This window comes from Alnus glutinosa, chromosome 12, assembly GCF_958979055.1.
Source record: "Alnus glutinosa chromosome 12, dhAlnGlut1.1, whole genome shotgun sequence".
In the NCBI taxonomy this organism is placed as follows: domain Eukaryota; kingdom Viridiplantae; phylum Streptophyta; class Magnoliopsida; order Fagales; family Betulaceae; genus Alnus; species Alnus glutinosa.
Genome location: NC_084897.1, coordinates 3,537,365 through 3,559,433, shown reverse-complemented (window position 1 = coordinate 3,559,433; position 22,069 = coordinate 3,537,365). Strand labels below are relative to the sequence as shown.

The 22,069-nt window shown below is 35.3% G+C and overlaps 2 protein-coding genes across 2 annotated transcripts; both read left to right on the top strand.

Annotated features, from left to right (window-relative positions):
- The first annotated feature begins 558 nt into the window (after positions 1 to 558).
- LOC133851974 (glutathione S-transferase-like) lies at positions 559 to 1,783 on the top strand. Its single transcript, XM_062288610.1, has 3 exons — positions 559 to 877; positions 973 to 1,021; positions 1,190 to 1,783. Exons 1-3 carry the CDS (start codon positions 728 to 730, stop codon positions 1,645 to 1,647), a joined length of 657 nt encoding a protein of 218 aa, XP_062144594.1. The 5' UTR covers positions 559 to 727; the 3' UTR covers positions 1,648 to 1,783.
- Positions 1,784 to 8,714: 6,931 nt separating this feature from the next.
- On the top strand, positions 8,715 to 9,915 carry LOC133851834 (glutathione S-transferase-like). The gene is made up of 3 exons (XM_062288429.1): positions 8,715 to 8,968; positions 9,072 to 9,120; positions 9,216 to 9,915. Exons 1-3 carry the CDS (start codon positions 8,819 to 8,821, stop codon positions 9,668 to 9,670), a joined length of 654 nt encoding a protein of 217 aa, XP_062144413.1. The 5' UTR covers positions 8,715 to 8,818; the 3' UTR covers positions 9,671 to 9,915.
- Positions 9,916 to 22,069: the final 12,154 nt, after the last annotated feature.

The following is a 22,069-nucleotide window of genomic DNA, read 5'->3' as shown; positions in this document are numbered from 1 at the left end:
AGAAAAAGTGAAAGAGAGATAGAAAAGTAATTAGTTAGTAAACTAGTTTGTCTTTCAAGTCGGAGGACGAGAACGTGTAACAACAAACTGTAGATGTTTGTTGTTTGGCTATTTGGAAATTGGACGTGCATGTGGCTGCTGTAATGGAGTATTTACATGACTATTTGGACAATTGTAGATGGCTATTTGGACAGGATGTACTGAGCAAATGTCTTGATGCTTGGACAGATATTTTTTGGGGAAAATATATTTAAGCCGGTCCCTAGAATTACAAATTTGTTGGTGTTTGGTGAACGCCAAGAAAAAACAACACTATTTTAACAGTGTCCTTTTATATATTATCCATCGACGACTGCTAGAGCAAGCAATCATATCCTTGTAGTATAAAAATAAAATTTGTGAACGTTAGATAGATCAGCAATCCTATCTAACAATTTCACCACCAGCCGATGGTCACTCTATCTAACATTCAAAGTTTTTAATTTTCCTATGATAAGATTATTCATGTTCCCAATTTCCTTTTATAATTTCTTCATCCACCAGTGAATATATATAGCTCTGGAAAGTTTTTAAAAATATTTCCATTGAGTCTCCCCTCTCTTAAATCTTTAGCTCAATAGTCACAAAGTTCCTCTTATATATATATATATATAACCTTTATTTTTTTCTTTTTCAACCTAGAAAAAAAAAAAAAAAAAATTCTGTAAGGTAATCTAGCCAGTACTATATGGCTGTCCGGAAAGTCTATGGCAGCCTCAACTCGCCGGCCACATTGAAGGTTTTGGCATGCCTCTTTGAGCATGATCTTGATTTTGAGTTTGTTCCAGTCAATCTCAATGCTGGAGAGCACAAAAAGAAACCTTTTCTTTCTATGAATGTAAGTTTCTCCTCCAAGAAGAGCTAGAAAAGTATATTAAGGCATGTCATGGCATAACTTATATATATAGAGTACTTAATTCATCTATTTTGTAGCCATTTGGTCAAGTTCCAGTATACGAGGACGGTGGAATCAAGCAATTCGGTAAGCAACATTAATTACTACAGTATAAAACTATATATATATATATATATATATATATATATATATATATATATATATATATATATATATATATATATATATATATATGCTGAGTTTAATTAATTGCTACAATATTTGGGTAACTACAATGAGACCAATTAATTACAGAATCCAGAGCAATAATAAGATGCATGGGCTTTGAGTACGGCAAGAAAGGAGAAGAGCTTATCTATTGGGACGCCAGGAAGCAGGCGATAGTAGCTAACTGGATTGACGTTGAGGGTCACCAGTTTGAGCCACCGGCATTGAAACTAATTTTTGAGATGGTCATTAAGCCAAAGAATGGCTTGGCTCCAGACCATGGTGTAGTGGCTGAGGCTGAAGCCGAATTAGGCAGTGTTCTTGACGTCTATGAGGCTCGGCTAGCAAAATCTAAGTATTTGGGATCTGATAGGTACACGATTGCTGATGTGCTTCATCTCCCTAATTTGCAAAGCCTTCTGGGAACGAAGGCTAAGAAGCTCATTGAATCGCGACCTCGGGTGAGAGCATGGTGCTCTGAGATCCTGGCTCGACCTGCATGGGGCAAGGTGCTTGAGATGAAGCGCGACAAGGCACAAGCCTAGCCTAGGCTCTTATCAGTCTTATGTTTAACGTTAATTAATCCCCCTTAAAATAATTAATCATCCAATGCAAATGCTTTACTCTACGTGTATGGACTAAGAATAATCAATGGAAGTGTTCTGATCCATTATGGTCTGAGATATTTCTTTATTTCAATAATAATCGATGGAATTGTTCTGATCGATCCATTATGGTCTGAGATAATTCTTTCGTTCAATTTTCTTTTACTTGTGTTTATTTTGGGAAGGTGATGCATCTCTCTCTATGAGTGTTTCTTATTAAGAAATATGAAAAATACATCAATTCGGCAGGACAAGCCGTCCTTCTTGAGCTTAAACATGATCGAGTAGGAATATTGTAGTGCTAAAAAGAAAAATTATAAAACAACCCTTATCATAATTTTCTAAAAAAGATTTTTGTATTTCTATTAACGGACAGTTTTAACCTAGTTAGTAAAAATTGGAATTAAGAAATTTAATTTAGTGAGGTTCAAGCTAGTTTGTATTTCTTTGAATAAGCTTTTCCGCTCTATCACATTTGTCCATCTTCATCTTATATCAGAATCACAAGATATGATTGTTTTTCTCTATGACTAGCTAGCCTGCTCATAAAATGGTCCGCATCATTCTCTTGGGTTGGAGAGAATTTGTTATCAAATTTGATTTGTCATTGTCTTGATGTTTTGAATGTCTACTTAATTTCTTCCATTGATCCCGTCCTTCTCAATAACAAATTAAAACAACATGATACTAGAAGAAAAACAACTTTCAACCAACTACAACATAACTCTAGATATATAGTAGATATGGAATTCTTCGCACTAACTTGAGATAATTTAATCTTCGCACATCTTTTATTTATTTTCATCTCAATGTCCATAAAAATTTCACATGAGAAAAAAAAAATCAATTACTTCTTGACCACCAAAGATCAAATTTTCCCCCAACTTGCTGAGATCAACATCAAAATTCTTATTAGGAAAACTTGAGAGAAAATTTTCAATCCCAAAAAAATCAACATAAATAATTTTCTTAAGACTCCATTGAGATACTTCACTTTTTGTATGTACTTTCATCAAACACATGGTAGACGTACATCATTCTCAATCTTGAACAATTTTTACAGTATCAATCGAAAAATTTACCTCTTCCTATAAATATATCATATTCGTTAAGATAGATGTCGTAAATTGGTGGAGAGTCCCAATCTATTGAAGAATCTTCCTCAACGAATTCACCTTCCTTCTCTACATGAGATGGATTTGGTTGATGGGTTTGAGGCTTGCTAACAATAGTCAAGGTGGCTAGCACATCAAGCCCCACCTCCATTCGTTTGAAATCACGTGTCTAGTTGCTTATCATTGTTGCCACATCGCATTCATACACATTGCCAATAATTAATGTAGATCTACAAGCACAACAACTTACAACTCTTCTACAAATTTAATAATAAAAAAAAAATTGCACAAAACGGTAAAATACATCAACTCTGGCGACCAAGTCATCCTTATTGAGTTTAAATAAAAGTATGGTATTAGTCCTGAAAAGAAAAATTACAAAACAGCTCTTATCACAATTTTGTTTTTAAAACAATTTTTTGTTTTTCTATTGACCGATAGTTTTAACCTAATAAACATTGGAATTAAGAAATTTTCATTAAAGAGGAATTTGTAGTTCTTTGCATATATAACAACTTAATTATATATAACTGGTCTGCTCGTATAAATTCATCTCTATTTTCTAAGGTACACAGCTATTTCTACTTTCAAAACCATGAATTATGCCACAGTTGAGCTTAAGCATGATCGATCACCAGAATTTGGGCGCTAACATTAAGTCTAATAAACACGTGAAAATAATGGCTGAGACAACTACAATATATACTGATGCTCATTAATGCAAAAGTGGGGTCATCTCTCAGAGTACGTACATTGAAGGGCTGAGACAACTACTGATGCTCATTCAGGGAAAAAGGACTACATTTTCAGATCCTGTTGATATAAATCTATCTACAGTACTGCAGCCCATATATAATGATTCAATTGAACTTCTGTTAATTTTTAGCTTTGTAACTTGATTTATAAACTCTTCTAAATTGAGAACAAGCAAATCATGTAATAGGCATACCATAACCAATATATATTTAAATATAAATTTATGCAAACCAAGCTCTTCACCATCTACCTGTCAAACCGGCCAATTTTTACAGCATCATTTGAAAAATTTACCTCTTCCGATAAATATATCCTCTTCATAAAGATAGAAGTCATAAATTGGTGGAGAGTCCTAATCTATTGAAGAATCTTCATCAACAAATTCACCTTCCTTCTCTATATGAGATGCAATTGGTTGATAGGTTTGAAGCTTGTTAACAATAGTCAAGGTGGCTAGCGCATCAAGCCCCACCTCTAGGGGTGGGCAAAACCATGCAAAACCGTTCCACCCCGCCCCGCCTCTACCAGTTGCACGTTGATATTTGCGGGCACGGTTTGGATTTTTGCCAAACCATGCCCTGGCCCAACCGTGCGGGGTGGGGCGGGGCACGAGTTTAGGATTTTTTCAACCCTGGATCCCCGCCCCGCCCCGCCCCACCCCGCATAAACCTAAAATACCTAAAAATAAAAAACTCTAACCCCCTGTTCGGCAACTCTGGTTGTCCTTCACGAGTTATGTGACTCACACCTCACTTCAAATGAAATAAGTCATCCTTTCTTCATCTTCGTTACTACTCACGCTTTGGATTCTTTGAGCAGGGCTAAAGGAAGAGTTGAAGACGGCAGCTGAGATATGTTGACTATTGAGACGACGGCAAATTTACGAAAAGAAGATAAAATGAAAAGAAGAGACGAAGCCTGAATAATCATTTTCGTTGATTATTAAAGGCCTTAAGGGTAAAATTGTAAAAGGAGGGAGGTTGGAAGACTCTAGAAGCCAAGTGGTGGCTGAGGGTTGAAGTTTTTTTCAATGTGATTTATAGCTATAAGCCACTACTAACTCCAAAAGGTGTGTTTCGCTATTCATTTTTTTTTTTTTTTTTTAAATGGAAGCTTTGAGAGTCATTTAACCCAATTTCCCTAAACAAAAAACCGTAAAAAGTAAAAATGCTCGCAGCCTCTATTCTTCATTTTCCTCATTTTCTTCTTCTATCTCAGACCATCTCTGTCTTTCTCACTCCTTGACTTCTTCTTTTTCTATTTATTCTAGGGTTTACGGAATGGCGACCATGGAGAGCAAGAGCTTGATAGGCCTCGTGAATTGGATATAGAGGGCGACAAGTAGGGGTGGGCAAAAACCCGCCCCCCAAAACACGGTTTTTAGGGTTTTTTTTACAGGTACAGGTTGGATTTTGCCCAACCCATGCGAGGCGGGGCGGGGCGCGGATTGGGGTTTTCAAAAACCCCGAGGACCCGCCCCGCAAGATAAAAAGAAGGAAAAAAAAAGTTAAAAAAAAAACCCTTTAGCGCCGCACTGGCCCTCATTTCATCTTTTCTACTTTCTAGAGTCTTCTTTTGCTCTTCATCATTTCTAACCCTAGCACCGCACAACACTAAAGCTTACCACTATTCTTTGCAATCCAATTGCACCTCCTGATCAAATCCCCAGTACCAGTATCCTGACATTTGCTAAAGAAATCTTCAGATCCAGTGGGATGTTAGAGTCCGTAGCAGAAGAGTCGATTAAGTTCTGTGACAAATACAAAGATGATAGGGATAACGAGGAACTGCTTCTTTGAAGCCCAATTGGGTAAATTCTCTTGAGGAGTTTATTGTTTAGATAAAATATTGCTTTGCGTTGCCTTTTCTTTTTCTTTCAAGATTTTTTTCTTCACTAGAACATGCCTTCTTTTTCAATGATACCTGCACAGCCCCGCCTAACCCGCACAAATCGCCCCGCACCACCCCTACCCAGCACGGATACAGCACATTTTGTGTGGGCCACGGGTATGATTTCTTGCATCTACAGAGGTGCGGGGCGGGGGCAAAAAAGGCTGAAATTCGCCGCGCCCCGCCCCGTGCACACCCCTAGCGACAGGCATGGATGATTCGTCAACGCTTACTTCAAGACCTTCGGTTGTGGCTCTGGGATTGTGTCCTCGTCCATAGGTTGTTGTTTCTCTGTTGAAATTATGATTTGTTTGGTTCCTAAAAAAAATCAAGGAAACGAGAAATTCGGTGATTTGTTTGGCTTTGGTTTGAATTCGCCCCACCCCGTACAATCCGCACCCCCCCGCCCTGCACGTACTCGCCCCTCACGGTTCCACTCTGTAACATGCGGTTCACGGGTTGAGAATTCTCAACCCACAGGGGTGCGGGGCGGGGGCAAAAAGGACGAAAATCTGCCCCGCCTTGCCCCATGCACACCCCTACCCACCTCCATCCGTTTGAAATCGGGTCTCTAGTTGCTTATCATTGTTGCCGCATCCCATTCATACACATCGCCAATAATTGGAGATCTTCCTCCACGTGCCATGGTAAAAAAGTAGCTGGACTTTTGACAATAACTGATGCAGCATAGCGTAGTGAGAAGCTGAATCTACAAGCACAATAACTCACAACTCTTCCATAAATTTAAGAAAAATCAAGAAATTGCAGGAAACTGAAAAACACATCAACCTAGCGGCCAAGCCGTCCTTATCAAGTTTAAATAAAAGTATGGTTGTAGTCCTGAAAAAGAAAAATTACAAAACAACCCTTATTACAGTTTTTTTTTTTTTAAACAAATTTTTGTTTCTCTATTGACAGACAGTTTTAACATAATAAACATTGAAATTAAGAAATTTTCATTAAATAAAAATTTGTAGTTCTTTGCATATATAAGCTTTTCAATGTCACCAATTTTACTTACATATGTTGTCAAAATCACAAAATATAACAACTTTATTATATTTGACTGGTCTACTCGTATAAATTCATCTCTATTTTCTAAGGTACACAGTTATTTCTACTTTCAAAACCATGAATTATGCCACTGACGCAGCAGAGAATAGGAAAATAACATAAATAAAAATAAATCTACGTTAATTTAGAATTTCACCAAAATAATGAAGATGATAGATTGAACCAGAGTCTCACTGATATTGGCAGTGTCTCACCACCAAAAGAACAGAGGAATCACACCCCAAGAAACACAAACATATTTTTTTTTTTTATTTCATCATAATCTATCATCAACCGAATACAACAAGGGGATTAAATAGGATTAGAATAAAACCCTCATCTTACCCTAGTGGACTTATTTTCTGCCACACATTTTACTATTAGCCGCCCCCTTATTGAATTTGACATAAAAATAACAGATACTTGCCTAATAACCCAATACTTGTCAAACTGGGAAAATCCCTTATTGAACACAAAATAAACCCTACAGTTGTTGACGCCGTCAATTCTCCCTTTCTTCGAAAAGAACTCGTCCTCGAGTTTAGAAGGTGAAACACAAGCTGAAGATTTTCAAACCAAAGAAGACGCACAAACACAATAGATAAATCGAGTGTCACGATCTTTCTATTGTGACCACAACGGAGTCTCACTATTATAGGTTGTCATGCCTCAGATCTACAACTGTTGATACTCGGCTGCTTCGCGTATTCATAGGAAAGTGAAATACAAGCGGAAGAGTTTCAAACCAAATAAGACTCACAAACACAATAGATAAATCGCATCTCACGATCTTCCTATTGTGACCACAACAGAATCTCACCGTTGTAGGCTATCATACTTCAAATCTGTTACTCTTGATACTCAGCTACTTCGCGTACTCATAAAGCCCAAGTGCGAGATACAAAAAAAAAATTATGAAAGTTAGCAAAACATACTAGAACATATATTTTTTTCTTTTTCTTTTTTTTTGAACTAGACATAAGAAACAAGCTCTAGTTTCTTCTCGTTTTGAACCAAACACAAGAAAGCTCGTCTTTTTTCCTTTTCCATAAGCCAAACAAAATAGAACCTTCTTGAATCTTCATGTGGGAAACGCAGACTAAGGACATCTTGATTGGATTTTTTTCTTTATTTCTTTGCTGCAGATTGTCAATTGTTTGAGAAAAGAATTGATTTTGTGCTCTGATATCAAAATTGACGCAGCAGAGGATAGAAAAATAACATAAATAAAAATAAATCTACGTTAATTTAGAATCTCACCAAAATAACGAAGATGATAGATTGAACCAGAGTCTCACTGGTATTGGCAGCGTCTCATCACCAAAAGAACAGAAAAATCACACCCCAAGAAACACAAATATATTTTTTTATTTCATCATGATTTGTCATCAACCGAATACAACAAGGGGATTAAATAGGATTAGAATAAAACTCTCATCCTACCCTAGTGGACTTGCTGCCCACACATTTTACTATTAGCCACCCCCTTATTGAATTTGAAATAAAAATAAGATATACTTACCTAATAACCTAATACTTGCCAAACTAAAAAGTTTCCTTATTGAACACAAAATAAACCCTACTGTGGTGGACGCGGACAGCCACAAACTTGGCAGTTGGGCTTAAGCATGATCGATCACCAGAATTTGGGCGGTAACAACTAATAAACACGTGAAAATAATGGCTGAGACAACTATACTGATGCTCATTAATGCAAAAAGTGTGGTCATCTCTCAGAGTACGTACAGACGTTGAAGGGCTGAGACAACTACTGATGCTCATTAATGGAAAAAGGACTAAATTTTCAGATCCTGTTGATATAAATATATCTACAGTTTCATAAAAAAAAAAAACTATCTACAGTACAGTACAGCCCATATATGATGATTAATTCAATTGAACTTCTGTTAATTTTTAGCTTTGTAACTTGATTTATAAACTCTTCTAAATTGAGAACAAGCAAATCATGTAATAGGCATACCATAACCAATATATATTTAAATATAAATTTATGCAAACCAAGCGCTTCACCATCTACCCGTCAAACCGGCCAATCTGCAGACACTTATACGTACCCTATAGGCGTTAGGTGAATGGATATATACTGCATGTGCATTGTATCAGCCCTTCAATTCTTGATGATCAGTTTCCATTTTAGGATAAACCATTAAATGAGTAATGTTTAGAACACAAATTTACCTCTAATCTTCCAGGAAAAGAAAATTGTTTCTATAAATACCCACATTCGAAGATCGATCTTTACAATCTCTCTTCCTAGCTCCCTCAAAAAATCCTTCATGGCTATTAGGAAACTTTACGGGACTCTTGGTTCTGTGGACACATTACGAGCCCTGGCTTCCATCTTTGAACATGAGCTTGATTTTGAGTTCATACCAATTGACCCTGACACCGGAGAGCATAAATCTGAATCCTTCCTCTCTTTAAGTGTACGTAATTTCTAAACTCTCATTCTTTCCTACGGCTTTGGCATTCTTCCTTGTTTTCCTTATTTATTTTATCTTTTTTCCCATTTCCTTTGCTTGGCTATAGCCCTTTGGTCAGGTTCCAGTCTACCAGGACGACGATTTGACTCTATTTGGTAAGGCTAAGAAGCATCAATATTCTACCATATATTATATTTGTCATTATTCCAAGCTATAAGCGAATGTGTTCTAAATCATCGTTAAATTCCAGAATCAAGGGCCATGATGAGGTTTATATCTCATTGTTATCCAAAACCTGAAAACGAGCAGATCTACGTGGTGCCAAAGCAACAGGGAATAGCGGCTTCCTGGATCGACGTTGAGGATTACCATTTTAGCGCCCCAGCCGCAAGACTCAGGCAGGAGGTGGTGGAGAAGCCAGAAAAGGGGCTGCCAACGGACAAAGAAGTGGTGGCAGAAGAGGAGGCGAAGCTGGCTAAGCTTCTGGACGCGTACGAAGAGCGGCTAACAAATTGTAAGTACTTGGGAGGAGATAAGTTTACCTCCGCCGATCTCACTCACCTCCCTCACTTGTACTACCTAATGGCAACGCCGGTGAAGCGGCTGTTTGAAGAGCGGCCAAAGGTTTGTGCATGGTGCAGGAGCATATTGTCTCGCCCGGCTTGGACCAAGGTGGTTGAAATGGTTGACAAAAATAAGGTGTAGATGGAAATTTTATGCTTGAAATCGACATCCCTATTCTATTTTGATTCTCTAGATTATCATTAGAATATTGGAAACTTGTGATTAAGACTTGCACGTACTGAAGCGACCCCAATTTTATGTTAGGTAAATTGTAGACCTAGCATAAATAAATGGGCTTAGAATAAGTGAAAGTCCATTTTGAGATATTATGTGAGAGAATGGATCACAATATAAATTATAAGTAAAATGAGTGATTTAAGTGTTAATTACCTTTTTCTCTTATGAGCTGCCACACATTTATCTACCATTTTGTTACAAAAAAATCCTGTCCTAATTAGGAAATATCTTTAAATTATACGGAATATGTCTTTTTTATACATTAAATTATGATAAAGGACGGAAATAACCTAAAATAAAATAATAATAAAAAACTAAAACTAAAAATTATACAAAAATAATAATTAAAAAAATATTTTAAAAAAAATAAAAAACAAAAGAAGAAGGGGGTGGTTGTTGAACCACACTGTAACGACCCGCTCCTAACGACACAATATTTTTCATTTTTACTCCCCCAACCAAACTTTTCAAAAGGTCACCCATCCTAGTACTACTCTCGCAAAAACACACTTAATTGTAGAGTTCTGATACATGGCCATTACGGCTTTAAGTGTTGTATTAAGAATGATGCGTTTATGCTTATAAACATCCTCATTCACAGGCAATGTGGGATGTCACAATCATCCCCTCTTGGGATCCAGCGTCTCTGCTAGTGACCCTCATGGACTTGTGCATGCTTTCCCCATTTTAAATTGGGCAATGAGTCTAATACCATTTGCAACAATCCACCTCTAACAATATAATATTGCTCGCGTTTGGCTCCTCCTAACCAAACTTCTCAGGATATCACCTATCCTGATACTACTCTCGCAGAAGTACATTTAACTACGAAGTTCTAATAAATTCATGGTCATCACGACTTTAAAACGCGTTGTGTCAAAAAGAGTGTGCTTATACATATAAACACATCCCCATTCCCAGACGATGTGGGACGTCACAACACTCAAAAAAACTCTTGGGTTAGGGTGGTCTGGCCACCACTCCATGGTGTTTGGGTTTGTTCAGGCACCCCCAAGATTTTTTTTAAAAAAATTAATATTTATGTAAATTTAATTTTCTAAACTCAAGGTATTTTTGTCATTTTAGGTTTAATAGCAATAGCTAGTACAATGAAACGATGACTTTAAGGGTCTTAATTAACTAAAATTTGGTAAAAGAGTTAGTTTTGCTAGTGCAATAAGAATATAATGCTCTTACGTACACCACAAACAATAGTGTATTTTAGTAAAGCAATATGCGTAAAGACTAAAGGCAATTGTTTTACCTGCCCAAAGAGAAGCAACTCTATTTACAATAGGAGGAATCCAGTAACCATCTCGGAATTGCGACTCGATAAATATGGAGGCTTAAGACAACAAATTTAAATAAGATATTTTTATTGAGAGCCCTTTATATAAGGATGTACTATAAAAGTGATGTTTTACGGCATCTAATAAAGAGTTGACATAACATCTAAAAGACTAAAATACATTAAGCATGAAAGCACCGAATATTTTCCCTTTTAAGAGCCCAATTGGTTTTCAAAAACCACCACCTCCTCAGCCTCACCTGCCGCCGGATTCCGCTGATAGCCACCGCCAAATCTGCGCCGGAACGTGGAGCGGCCAGATCTGGCATTGTCGCCCAGCACCCTGGCCGACCCCGACACCGACCACCGGCGAGCTCCTAGAAACCCACGTCCTCGAGCCACCAAACCTAGCAAAGGCGAGCTCCCAAAAACCCACGCCCTCGATCCAGACCCAAACACTGACCTTGACCATTGTTGCCTAGCACCCCGGAAACTCGTGCCCCTGACCCACCAAACTCAATCCGACGAAGCCCAAGGTCTGATTCAACGTCAGAGAGAGAGAGAGAGATTTGGTGAGAGACAGAGAGACACAGCAAAGGAAAGAGAGATCCAGCGAAGCCCGAGGTCGGATTCAACGACAGGATTTCCCAGATCGGTTTAGCCAGATTCAACAGCGAAGCCCGAGGTCGGTTCAGCTGGATCTGGACAAAGATCCGTGCTCTCAAATCTGGGTGAATTTCAGCGGTGGCCAGCTCCATGGATTCTGGCAAAAGCTTTGGCTGGAGAGGTGGGTCCGGCAGAGGCAAGGGTCCGACGGAGATTAGAGAGAAGAGAGATGAGTAGGGGATTTGGTGTTTTCATGTTTATATTATTTTTATTATAATTTTTTGTTTTTGATGAGTTGTCAACTTAATTATAATTGGATGCTGTAAAATGAGGGTTTTCAGCCCATCCTTATTGAAGGTATTCTCATTTTTAATTATTTTTATATTAATTAAATAATGTTTATTTTAATTTTTGTATTTATATTTTATTGTTTAATTTTTTTTTCTTTTTTTTTTTGGAATGTAAAATTACTAATTAAGTTTTTATACTAACGTTTTTCTAATCTGCACAAGGAAACACAGATTTCATATATAACATAAGATTAATTAGCAACGAAAAAATACATAAAGAAATCCAATAATTCATGATAATCAAACAAAAAAGAACTATTGCAAGTGGCCGATTTACCAATATTTTATTACAAAAATATAAAAAAATAAAAAATCATGTCTTTATGAAATATCGTTAAATCACTTATATGTTAAATCACGTTAAAAGACGGAAATATCTTAAAATAAAATAATAAAAAAACAAAAAAAAAATACCAATATTAAAAAACTAAATAAAAAAAAAAAAGAATTAAAAAATATAAATAGAAATAAAAAACAAAAAACAAAAGACAAAAAATAAGAAGGGGGTGGCCGTCAAACTACCCCCAAAAGACTCTTGGATAGGGGTGGTCCGGCCACCACTCCCAGGTGTCCAATTTTATTTTTTCAAAAAAGGGTACCAATTTAATTTTCTAAACTCAAGGTATTTTTCTCATTTTACTTTTTATAGCAATAGCTAGTCCAATGCAACGATGACTTTAAAAGGGTCTTAATTAACTAAAATTTGGCAAAAGGGTACGTAATAGTTTTGCTAGTGCAATAAGAATGCTCTTACGTACACCACAAACAATAGTACTGACTGTACTGTATTTTAGTATAGCAACATGCGTACGTAAAGACTAAAGACGATTGTACTTTTTACCTGCCCAAAGAGAAGCAACTCTATTTGCAAACTGTTCTTATATATATATAGCGCGCCAGAGCCGACTCAGTAAATTTGGAGGCTTAAGATCGACAACCAATTTTAAGTAAGACATTTTTATTAAATTTATATATTAATTAAATAATTTTTATATATTTTAATTTCCCTATTTATTTTTTATTGTTTAAAATCATTTTTCTCCTTTTCTGGGATGTGAAATTACTGATTAAATTTTTATACTCACGTTTTTCTAACCTGCACAAGGAAAGACAGATTTCATATATAACATAAGATCAATAATTAACAACAACAAATACATAAAGAAATCCAATAATATTCATGATAATCAAACAAAAAAGAAACAAATGCAAGTGGCTGATTATGAGTGTGTTTTTGATAATAAGAGAGCATTGACTAACCTTTTGATGAGATATGGAATGATTGATTTTAATAGTGAAGGATCTTTTCTTTTTTCTTAAACAAGGAAAGACCTTCATTATAATATGAGACTCAAATGACCAATCGCAGTAATTAGGAGTACAATGACTCCTAAAAACAAAGTCCAGGACTAAATCATGACTTAGGGAGCAGCTGTCTTAGCAGATGGATAAATAATATGACCTCTCTTTACACATGAGTTTCACTAAAAGAGATAATAGAGTGCAAGATTTGATCTAAAAACAGTTATTATAGTTAAGATCTAAAATCTAGCATGGTAGTCTGCCGGGGTAAACAACGAAACACAACTAAAAACCAAAACACAAACAAAATAACACTGGCTGGCAAAGAGCACAGGCCGGGAGTCGCCGGAGATGGCGCGTATATATCACGTACCCTCACCAGAAGACCCCTCTCCATCAGGAAAACCACCAAAAACTCCCGGGATCCACCAATCGCAAACTGGATGATATGAAGAGCCATCACGCTCCAACGAGAGAGGAGCACTTGCTAGCATGTGAACACCACGCTCCAATGTACGGACAGCCGGGAAAAACACGTCTGGTTGTGACAGAGGCGGAGGACGACGACGAACACTCTGGGGGCGCGTGACATGCAGAGATTGGTGGAGAATCATAGATCTAGCTTAAAAAAATGACTTGAAAACCAAACTTGGCACCTTACCCAAATCAATCCACCAGTAGATTGAAACTCTCAAACTCCAATTCCTCATAAGGATTAGAGAAAAATATCTTCACCTCTTGGTTTTACGAAGCGCCACCAAGAGAGAAGAAAGCCAGCAGCCCACGGCTCACTGCCAGGCCAAAACAGCAACGATAGAAAAGTAGAAAACAAAAAACAAAGACAAAAAAGCAAAACAAAGAGTCGGGAGGCAAGCCCCAATAGTGAAGGATCTAAAACGTACGTGAAACAGAACAAAAGATTCAAGACAAAAGAAAATCATGGAATTAGAAAATAATTCATTGAAATAGCTAGTGAGATTTTAAGAGAGAAAAATGGAAAGTCATAAAAAGAGATAGAGGGTATAACAGTTGTGGATTTACTCTAAATCTCTTCATATATGGTGTTGCCAGTTAAAGATGAGTGGACTTTAGTTCACCTCTTTAGATTTCTTTAATCACTTTTCTTTCTTTTTTTTTTTTTTTGGAAAGTCACAGAGAGAGGGAGAATAGCAGCAAATCTCTTCGCACTACAAAAATTACTGCATTTTGACGCGTGTCTACAGTACCTGTTACTGTAGACACGCGTCAAATTTGACACGTGTCTAGGAGACACGTGTCAAACTGTGACACAGTAACATTTGGGGACGTGTATGAAAAACACGTGTCAAAATTGGACACGCGTATGACGTACACGTGTCCAATTGGACGCGTGTATTCAATACACGTGTCCAATTGGACACGCGTATTAAATACTCGTGTCCAAATGGACACGTGTAATAATACACGTGTCTATTTTGACGCGTGTATAACATACACGTGTCCAATTGGACGCGTGTATTATTACACGCGTCCAATTGGACACGTGTATGTTATACGCGTGTCCAATTGTTGATGTATTACAATTTGACACGTGTCTCCTAGACACGTGTCAAACAGTTAATGTTTCCCCAAAAATAAAATATATAAAAAAAAAAAAAAAAAATTGCTGTGTTAATTTTTTGGAAAAAAAAAAAATAAAGAAAAATCTTATTAACCATACAAATCTGTGAAAATACGGTGTACATAACTTTATACACATAAAATTAGGTTTGAAGACTATATGCTATATGTAAATTCTATGCTTAGAATTTATAATTTTTAGGCTCATTATTTATATATATATAGTACACTAATAAGTATGTAAACCATAATATATATAGTATATACAATTAGGGTTAGAGTTTATCGATATATATATAGAGTATATACGATTAGGGTTAGGGTTTATAGGTATATATAATATATACACTTAGGACTTTGGGTTATATAAATATATATATATATTTAAAATTGTACAATAATGACACGTGAAAAATATGTTGAAATTATTATTCATAAAATGTAAATATAGTATATACACTTAAACTTAGGATTTATAGCTATATATAGTATATATACTTTGGGTTAGGGTTTATCGATATATATATATATATAGTATATACACATAGGGTTAGGGTTAGGGTTTATAGCTATATATAGTATATATGCTTAGGGTTAGGGTTTATCGCTATATATAGCATATACACTTAGGGTTAGGGTTTTAGGGTATATAGGTATATATAATATATACACTTAAAGCAATAATTTATAATTTAATTGATTTTACATTTTATGAATAATAATGTCAATATATTTTTCACGTGTCATTATTGTACACTTTTAAATATATATATATATATATATATAGTATATTTAAAATTGTACGATAATGACACGTGAAAAATATGTTGAAATTATTATTCATAAAATGTAAATATAGTATATACACTTAAACTTAGGATTTATAGCTATATATAGTATATATACTTTGGGTTAGGGTTTATCGATATATATATATAGTATATACACATAGGGTTAGGGTTAGGGTTTATAGCTATATATAGTATATATGCTTAGGGTTAGGGTTTATCGCTATATATAGCATATACACTTAGGGTTAGGGTTTTAGGGTGTATAGGTATATATAATATATACACTTAAAGCAATAATTTATAATTTAATTGATTTTACATTTTATGAATAATAATGTCAATATATTTTTCACGTGTCATTATTGTACACTTTTAAATATATATATATATATATATAGTATATTTAAAATTGTACGATAATGACACGTGAAAAATATGTTGAAATTATTATTCATAAAATGTAAATATAGTATATACACTTAAACTTAGGATTTATAGCTATATATAGTATATATACTTTGGGTTAGGGTTTATCGATATATATATATATAGTATATACACATAGGGTTAGGGTTAGGGTTTATAACTATATATAATATATATGCTTAGGGTTAGGGTTTATCGCTATATATATCATATACACTTAGGGTTAGGGTTTTAGGGTGTATAGGTATATATAATACCTATACACTTAAAACAATTTTATATATCTTAATTGTTTCATATTTGTTTGTTTCATATATGTTTGTATATATATATAAAATGTATACATATATAAAATGGCATTTGACGGAATATATGTTTGTTTCATATATTCGTCAAATTGTTTCATATATAAAATATTAAATTTTATATAAAATGTATATAATTTAATTGATTTTACATTTTATGAATAATTATGTCAATATATTTTTCATGTGTCATTATTGTACACTTTTAAATATATATAGAGTTCAATATATAGTACATTTACTTAGGGTTTAGTTTTATATATATATATATATATATATATATATAGTCTAGCACTTAGGGTTAGAGTTTAATTTTATGGTTAGGTTTTAATTTCTATTTTTTATTTTTTATGGTTTTATGTTTTAGTATATATACTAAGTGTCCATTTTCAAATTAATAGTTTACAGTTTAGGGTTTAGGACTGCATGGGTTGCATGGGTTTGTATTTGTATTTAGTTGAATAAATTATATATATATTTATTTGCATATTATTTTATATAATATTATATTAATATTTACTAATATTTTATATAATATAATATTATAATATCTACAATTTGAGACGTGTATTCAAATACACGTCTCAAATTGGACACGTGTACTCTGTACACGTGTCCAATTGTACAGAAAAGTCTGGCGCGCGGGACTTCTCCCGCGCGCCACCTGGCCAAACAAAACAAATTAAATTTAAATTTTAAAATTATAATTTAATTTATATAATAATTTATATATATATATATATATATATATATATATATATATATATATATATATATATATATATATATATATATATATATATATTATATAGAAATGGGTAGCTTCCTCTGGAAGCTACCCATTTCTCTCACAAGCGCTCTCTCTCTCTCACTCTCTCTCTCTCTCTCTCTCTCCCCCGGACGTCGAGCTCGATCAGCCGGCCGGCGTGGTCACCGTCGGCCGACGAGCTTCTCTCTCTCACCGACTCTCTCTCTCTCTCTCTCTCGCTCTCTCTCACCGAGCTTCTCTCTCTCACCGACTCTCTCTCTCTCTCTCACCGACTCTCTCTCTCTCTCTCTCTCTCTCCACCGGAACTACTCTCCGGCAGCTCAGGTATTTCCCTCGCAGCTCATTTGCTCTCTGTACGTGTATACCGGTTTCTATATATATATATGGATCATATATGTTTGTTTCATATTTGTTTGTTTCATATATGTTTGTTTTGAAACGAATTATATATCTTTTATTCCAAATATATATATTTGGTCCTATTTTTTGCTTTCAATTGTTATATTGTTGTGCATGTACATTTTTTGTAAGAGCCATTAATTTTGTTGCCTCTTGTTTGATATGAATCAATCAAAAATTTTGGTATTAGATGGCATTCATTTTCATCTATAATGGTTACTAGGTGAAATTACATAATGAATCTAGTCTCTGTAATTTTACATTCTGCATAGAGGTGCTGGTTGATTATATGAGTAGACAAATGTAGAATTTGTGTGAATCTTTTTATTAGTGGAATTGTTGATATGGCAGAAACATCTAGTCTTTAAAATTTAATTTTATCTCGTGGGAGAGTAAAGCATATTTATATATAGCATTTTTATATTTTTTTGCTAACATCGATTTTTTTGGTTCATTTTGTTCCTCCAAATATGCAGATATATACCTGCATAATTTGTCCATAGACCCAATTTGGCAGTGAGTATAATTTCCCTCATTGTTTGTATTTAATTTTTTTGTTCATGTTCTGCATATTTTTCAGTTTGTCCGGCCGAGTATGGCCTTGTGTTGAAATTTTTTTTGGTCTGAAATTTTATTGCAGTGTTTTTGATATTTTTTTTGGTCTGAAATTTTATTGCAGTGTTATACTTGTGTTGATATTTTTTTTGGTCTGAAATTGTTTTTGCTTTTTTTGTAATGGACTCCTGCATTTGGTTTTGGTGTTTTTTCCTAATATATATATATATTTGGTTAGTTTTTTTTGATTAAATTTTTGTGTACATCTTGGTATTTTTTTGTGTCATTTAGGGTTTTATTTATTATAATTTTTTTTTTAATGAAGCTTTGTACTTTTACACTATGTTGTTGTGTTTATTTTGTTTTTAATTTTTTTGTTTTAAATGTTGATTTGAGAGGTTTTATATATATTTGTAATGTGTAATGTGTTATTATGAATTCATGATTTTTTTTTGTTCGTGGAAAAAAAATCAAACAATATCGCATATTAGTTTAACGTTTTAAACCAACGATGACACTTTTGAAAACGATAAACGGAAACAAAAAAAAATTATAAAAAATAAACAAACCATTGGTTTGCATATGGAAGAAAAACAATTAAATTGACCGTCTACTTTTTAATAAAAACCCAAACTGTAACCCTAAACTTAAAATCTGATAACCGTAAAACCAACAGAAACCCTCAACAAAAAAAAAACCCCTACAGTTTCTAAAAAGAAAAAACCCTAACCCTAAACCCTTTAAAAAAAAAAAAAAAAACCCTACACTTTCTAAAAATAAAATACCCTAACCCTAACCCTAAACACTTTACCCAAAAAAAAAAAACACAATCACACACTTTCTAAAAATAAAAACTCTAACCCTAATCCTAAACACTTTACCAAAAAAAAAAAAAAACAAATCCTACACTTTCTTCAAAAAAATACCCTAACCCTAACCCTAAACTCTTTACCCCAAAAAAATTAAAATCATAGACTTTCTAAAAATAAAATACCCTAACCCTAACCCTAAACACTTTACCCAAAAAAAAAAAAACAATCATACACTTTCTAAAAATAAAAACTCTAACCCTAATCCTAAACACTTTGCCCAAAAAAAAAAAAAAAAATCCTACACTTTCTTCAAAAAAATACCCTAACCCTAACTCTAAACTCTTTACCCCAAAAAAATTAAAATCATAGACTTTCTAAAAATAAATACCCTAACCCTAACCCTAAACACTTTACCCAAAAGAAATAAATAACACTAAACCCTTAAAAAAAAAAATAAAACCTAAAACCTAAAACCCTAAACCCTAACAAACCCTAAACCCTAACAAACCCTAAACCCTAAACCCTTAAAAAAAGAAATTACCTAAAACCCTAAACCCTAATCGCTTAAAATAAAAAAACCTAAAACCCTAAACCCTAACCCTAGACCCTAATAAACCTTAACCCTAAACCCTAAACCCTAACAAACCCTAAACCCTTAATTCTTTAAAAAAAAAAAAAAAAAAACCTAAAACCCTAAACTCTAAACCCTAAACCCTTAAAAAAAAAAAAAAACCTAAAACCCTAAACCTTAAACCCTAATCGCTTAAAAAAAAAAAACCTAAAACCCTAAACCCTAACTCTAGACCCTAACAAACCTAAACCCTAAACCCTAAACCCTAACAAACCCTAAACCCTAAACTCTTAACCCTAAATCCTAAAAATCAATCCTACACTTTCTAAAAAAAAAACCCTAACACTAAAAACAAAAATCCTAACCTTAAACCCTAAACCCTAAAAAAAAAAAAAATAAACCCTAACCCTAAACCATAACAAACCCTAAACCCTAAACCCTAAACCCTTAAAAAAAAAATAAAAAACCTAAAACCCTAAACCCTATTCGCTTAAAAAGAAAAACACCTAAAACCCTAAACCCTAACCCTAGACCCTAACAAACCCTAACCCTAAACCCTAAACCCTTAACTCTTTAAAAAAAAAAAAACCTAAAACCCTAAACTCTAAACCCTAAACCCCATTTTGCCTGACATGCACAATTTGTTTACAAGTTTATACTGTAATACGTATGATTTGTCTTGGTCTCTTAACCCTATACAGAGACATATGGACAAGTCTTGGATGTCAGCACCTAGGGATTGTAACCCTGATAGTGAGACGCAGGATTGTAGATTTCCACTGTCACAGACCGGGGAGATGCAGATGCCGGCTGTGGGGTTGGGACAGATACCGGCACAGGCGGCGATGCAGGGCCAGATTATGGGGGCGAGACAGATGCCAGCATCGGGGGCGAGTCAGGGCCCGAGGCATGTAGAGAGCCAGATGCCTTTACCTGGTGAGAGCCAGATGCCACTTCCCGGTGAGAGCCAGATGCCAGATGTGGGGGGGAGCCAGAGTACCCATGACGAGGACGTTGCGATGTTGGGTACCGATCAGTTGGCCCCCGATAGCCCCCAGGGTATGGGCTCAGATGATGATGAGCAGCCTCCACCAGACGGAGAGGTTGGCGAGGAGGTTGCAGGCGACCCAGCGACCCAGCACATAGGGATTGAGCATATTCGGTTGATGGGTAAGTACATATTTAGACATCCTTAGAACTTATATTATGTTACTAAAATAGTTTTTTGGGTTTAGAAAAAAATAACTACTTGATTACAATTTGTTTATATATATTTAGTGTTAACCAATTTAATGTTGAATATATTTTTCATTAGGGTACAACCCAGACGGGACCATTTATTATGAGGTGATTGACGACCCAGCGAGAAACTGGGTGCTCCCGAGGGGGAAGAAGGTTGTATTGCAGTACAATGCTGCTATACAACCTGTAGGACGAGCCTGCAATCGTTTTCGGCGGGCAGGGGGCAAGATGCTCAGGAGTGGGTCCTACATACACATGCGGAACGAATGGGCGAAGGTACCTAGGCAGATTAAGCAGACAATGTGGAACGCGCTGATGGTATGTTTATGAATATAACTTAATTATTTATTTGAATTAAATTTGAGATCCATGTTTTCCTTGAAGTTTTAAAACCTATAATGCTTTGATTGAATGTGCAGGAGAAGTTCTATCTACCTGTATCAGTAGACGCGCGCAGGGCACAACAGGAGGCGTTGAATGATATTGGCCGTAAGCACCGTTCGTGGAAGTCGAGGTTCAAAACCAAACTATGTATTGTAGACGGTGACACGCCCGAGAGTATCCGTGCGAGAATGCCGGATAAATTTTTTGACCAGTATGATGCAGCAGATGTAGAGTTCCTGCTGAGAGATTGGTGCAGGGAGCATAAAATCGTATGTAGGCCAAAAAAATGTCAACCATTTTTTAATAACAGTTCATTTAATTTTAGTTTTAATATAAGTGTGTCAATTGTTACATATTTATTTTCATGTTCAATGCGTAGGCAACCTCTGAACGGATGAAGAGGCTGCGGGAGCGGAATGACCTTCCCCATTGTGCGGGATCTAAAAGTTATGCCAGATTTAATCACGAGGAGGTAATTAAATATATATGTTTATGTTTTTAATATTTGTTGGTCATTGTTTATATTTTTCTTTATACTATTTTTATCGTTATCTGTTTGTTATATATGTCAACTGCATGACGACAGACATGTACATCTGGCACGCCCCCCACTCGCGCCGCGTCGTTCGTGAAGACCCACACAAGGAAGGACGGCACTTTCGTGAACGACCGTACACGGGTCTTATGCGTATGCTACTGATTTAATTTACTAATATTTTTAAATTATGTCTGATATGTCATTATTCAATATATGACTTTTTCATGTTGACGACGTACAGGAGAGGATGACGCAGAGTTTATCCAGTGATCCAGCCGCCACGCAAAGCGTCTCCGCAGACACGGTGCGTTGGGCACCGAACGACGCTTACGAACAGGCGATTGGGAGGCCTGAGTATGCAAGGAG

What these genes read in the sequence shown, in the direction of transcription:
- LOC133851974 (XM_062288610.1), top strand. Translation starts at nt 728, where the DNA reads ATGGCTGTCCGGAAAGTCTATGGCAGCCTCAACTCGCCGGCCACATTG. An exon ending in AACCTTTTCTTTCTATGAAT is followed by an intron (nt 878 to 972) that starts GTAAGTTTCTCC and finishes TCTATTTTGTAG; the next exon opens with CCATTTGGTCAAGTTCCAGT. An exon ending in CGGTGGAATCAAGCAATTCG is followed by an intron (nt 1,022 to 1,189) that starts GTAAGCAACATT and finishes AATTAATTACAG; the next exon opens with AATCCAGAGCAATAATAAGA.
- LOC133851834 (XM_062288429.1), top strand. Translation starts at nt 8,819, where the DNA reads ATGGCTATTAGGAAACTTTACGGGACTCTTGGTTCTGTGGACACATTA. An exon ending in AATCCTTCCTCTCTTTAAGT is followed by an intron (nt 8,969 to 9,071) that starts GTACGTAATTTC and finishes GCTTGGCTATAG; the next exon opens with CCCTTTGGTCAGGTTCCAGT. An exon ending in CGACGATTTGACTCTATTTG is followed by an intron (nt 9,121 to 9,215) that starts GTAAGGCTAAGA and finishes GTTAAATTCCAG; the next exon opens with AATCAAGGGCCATGATGAGG.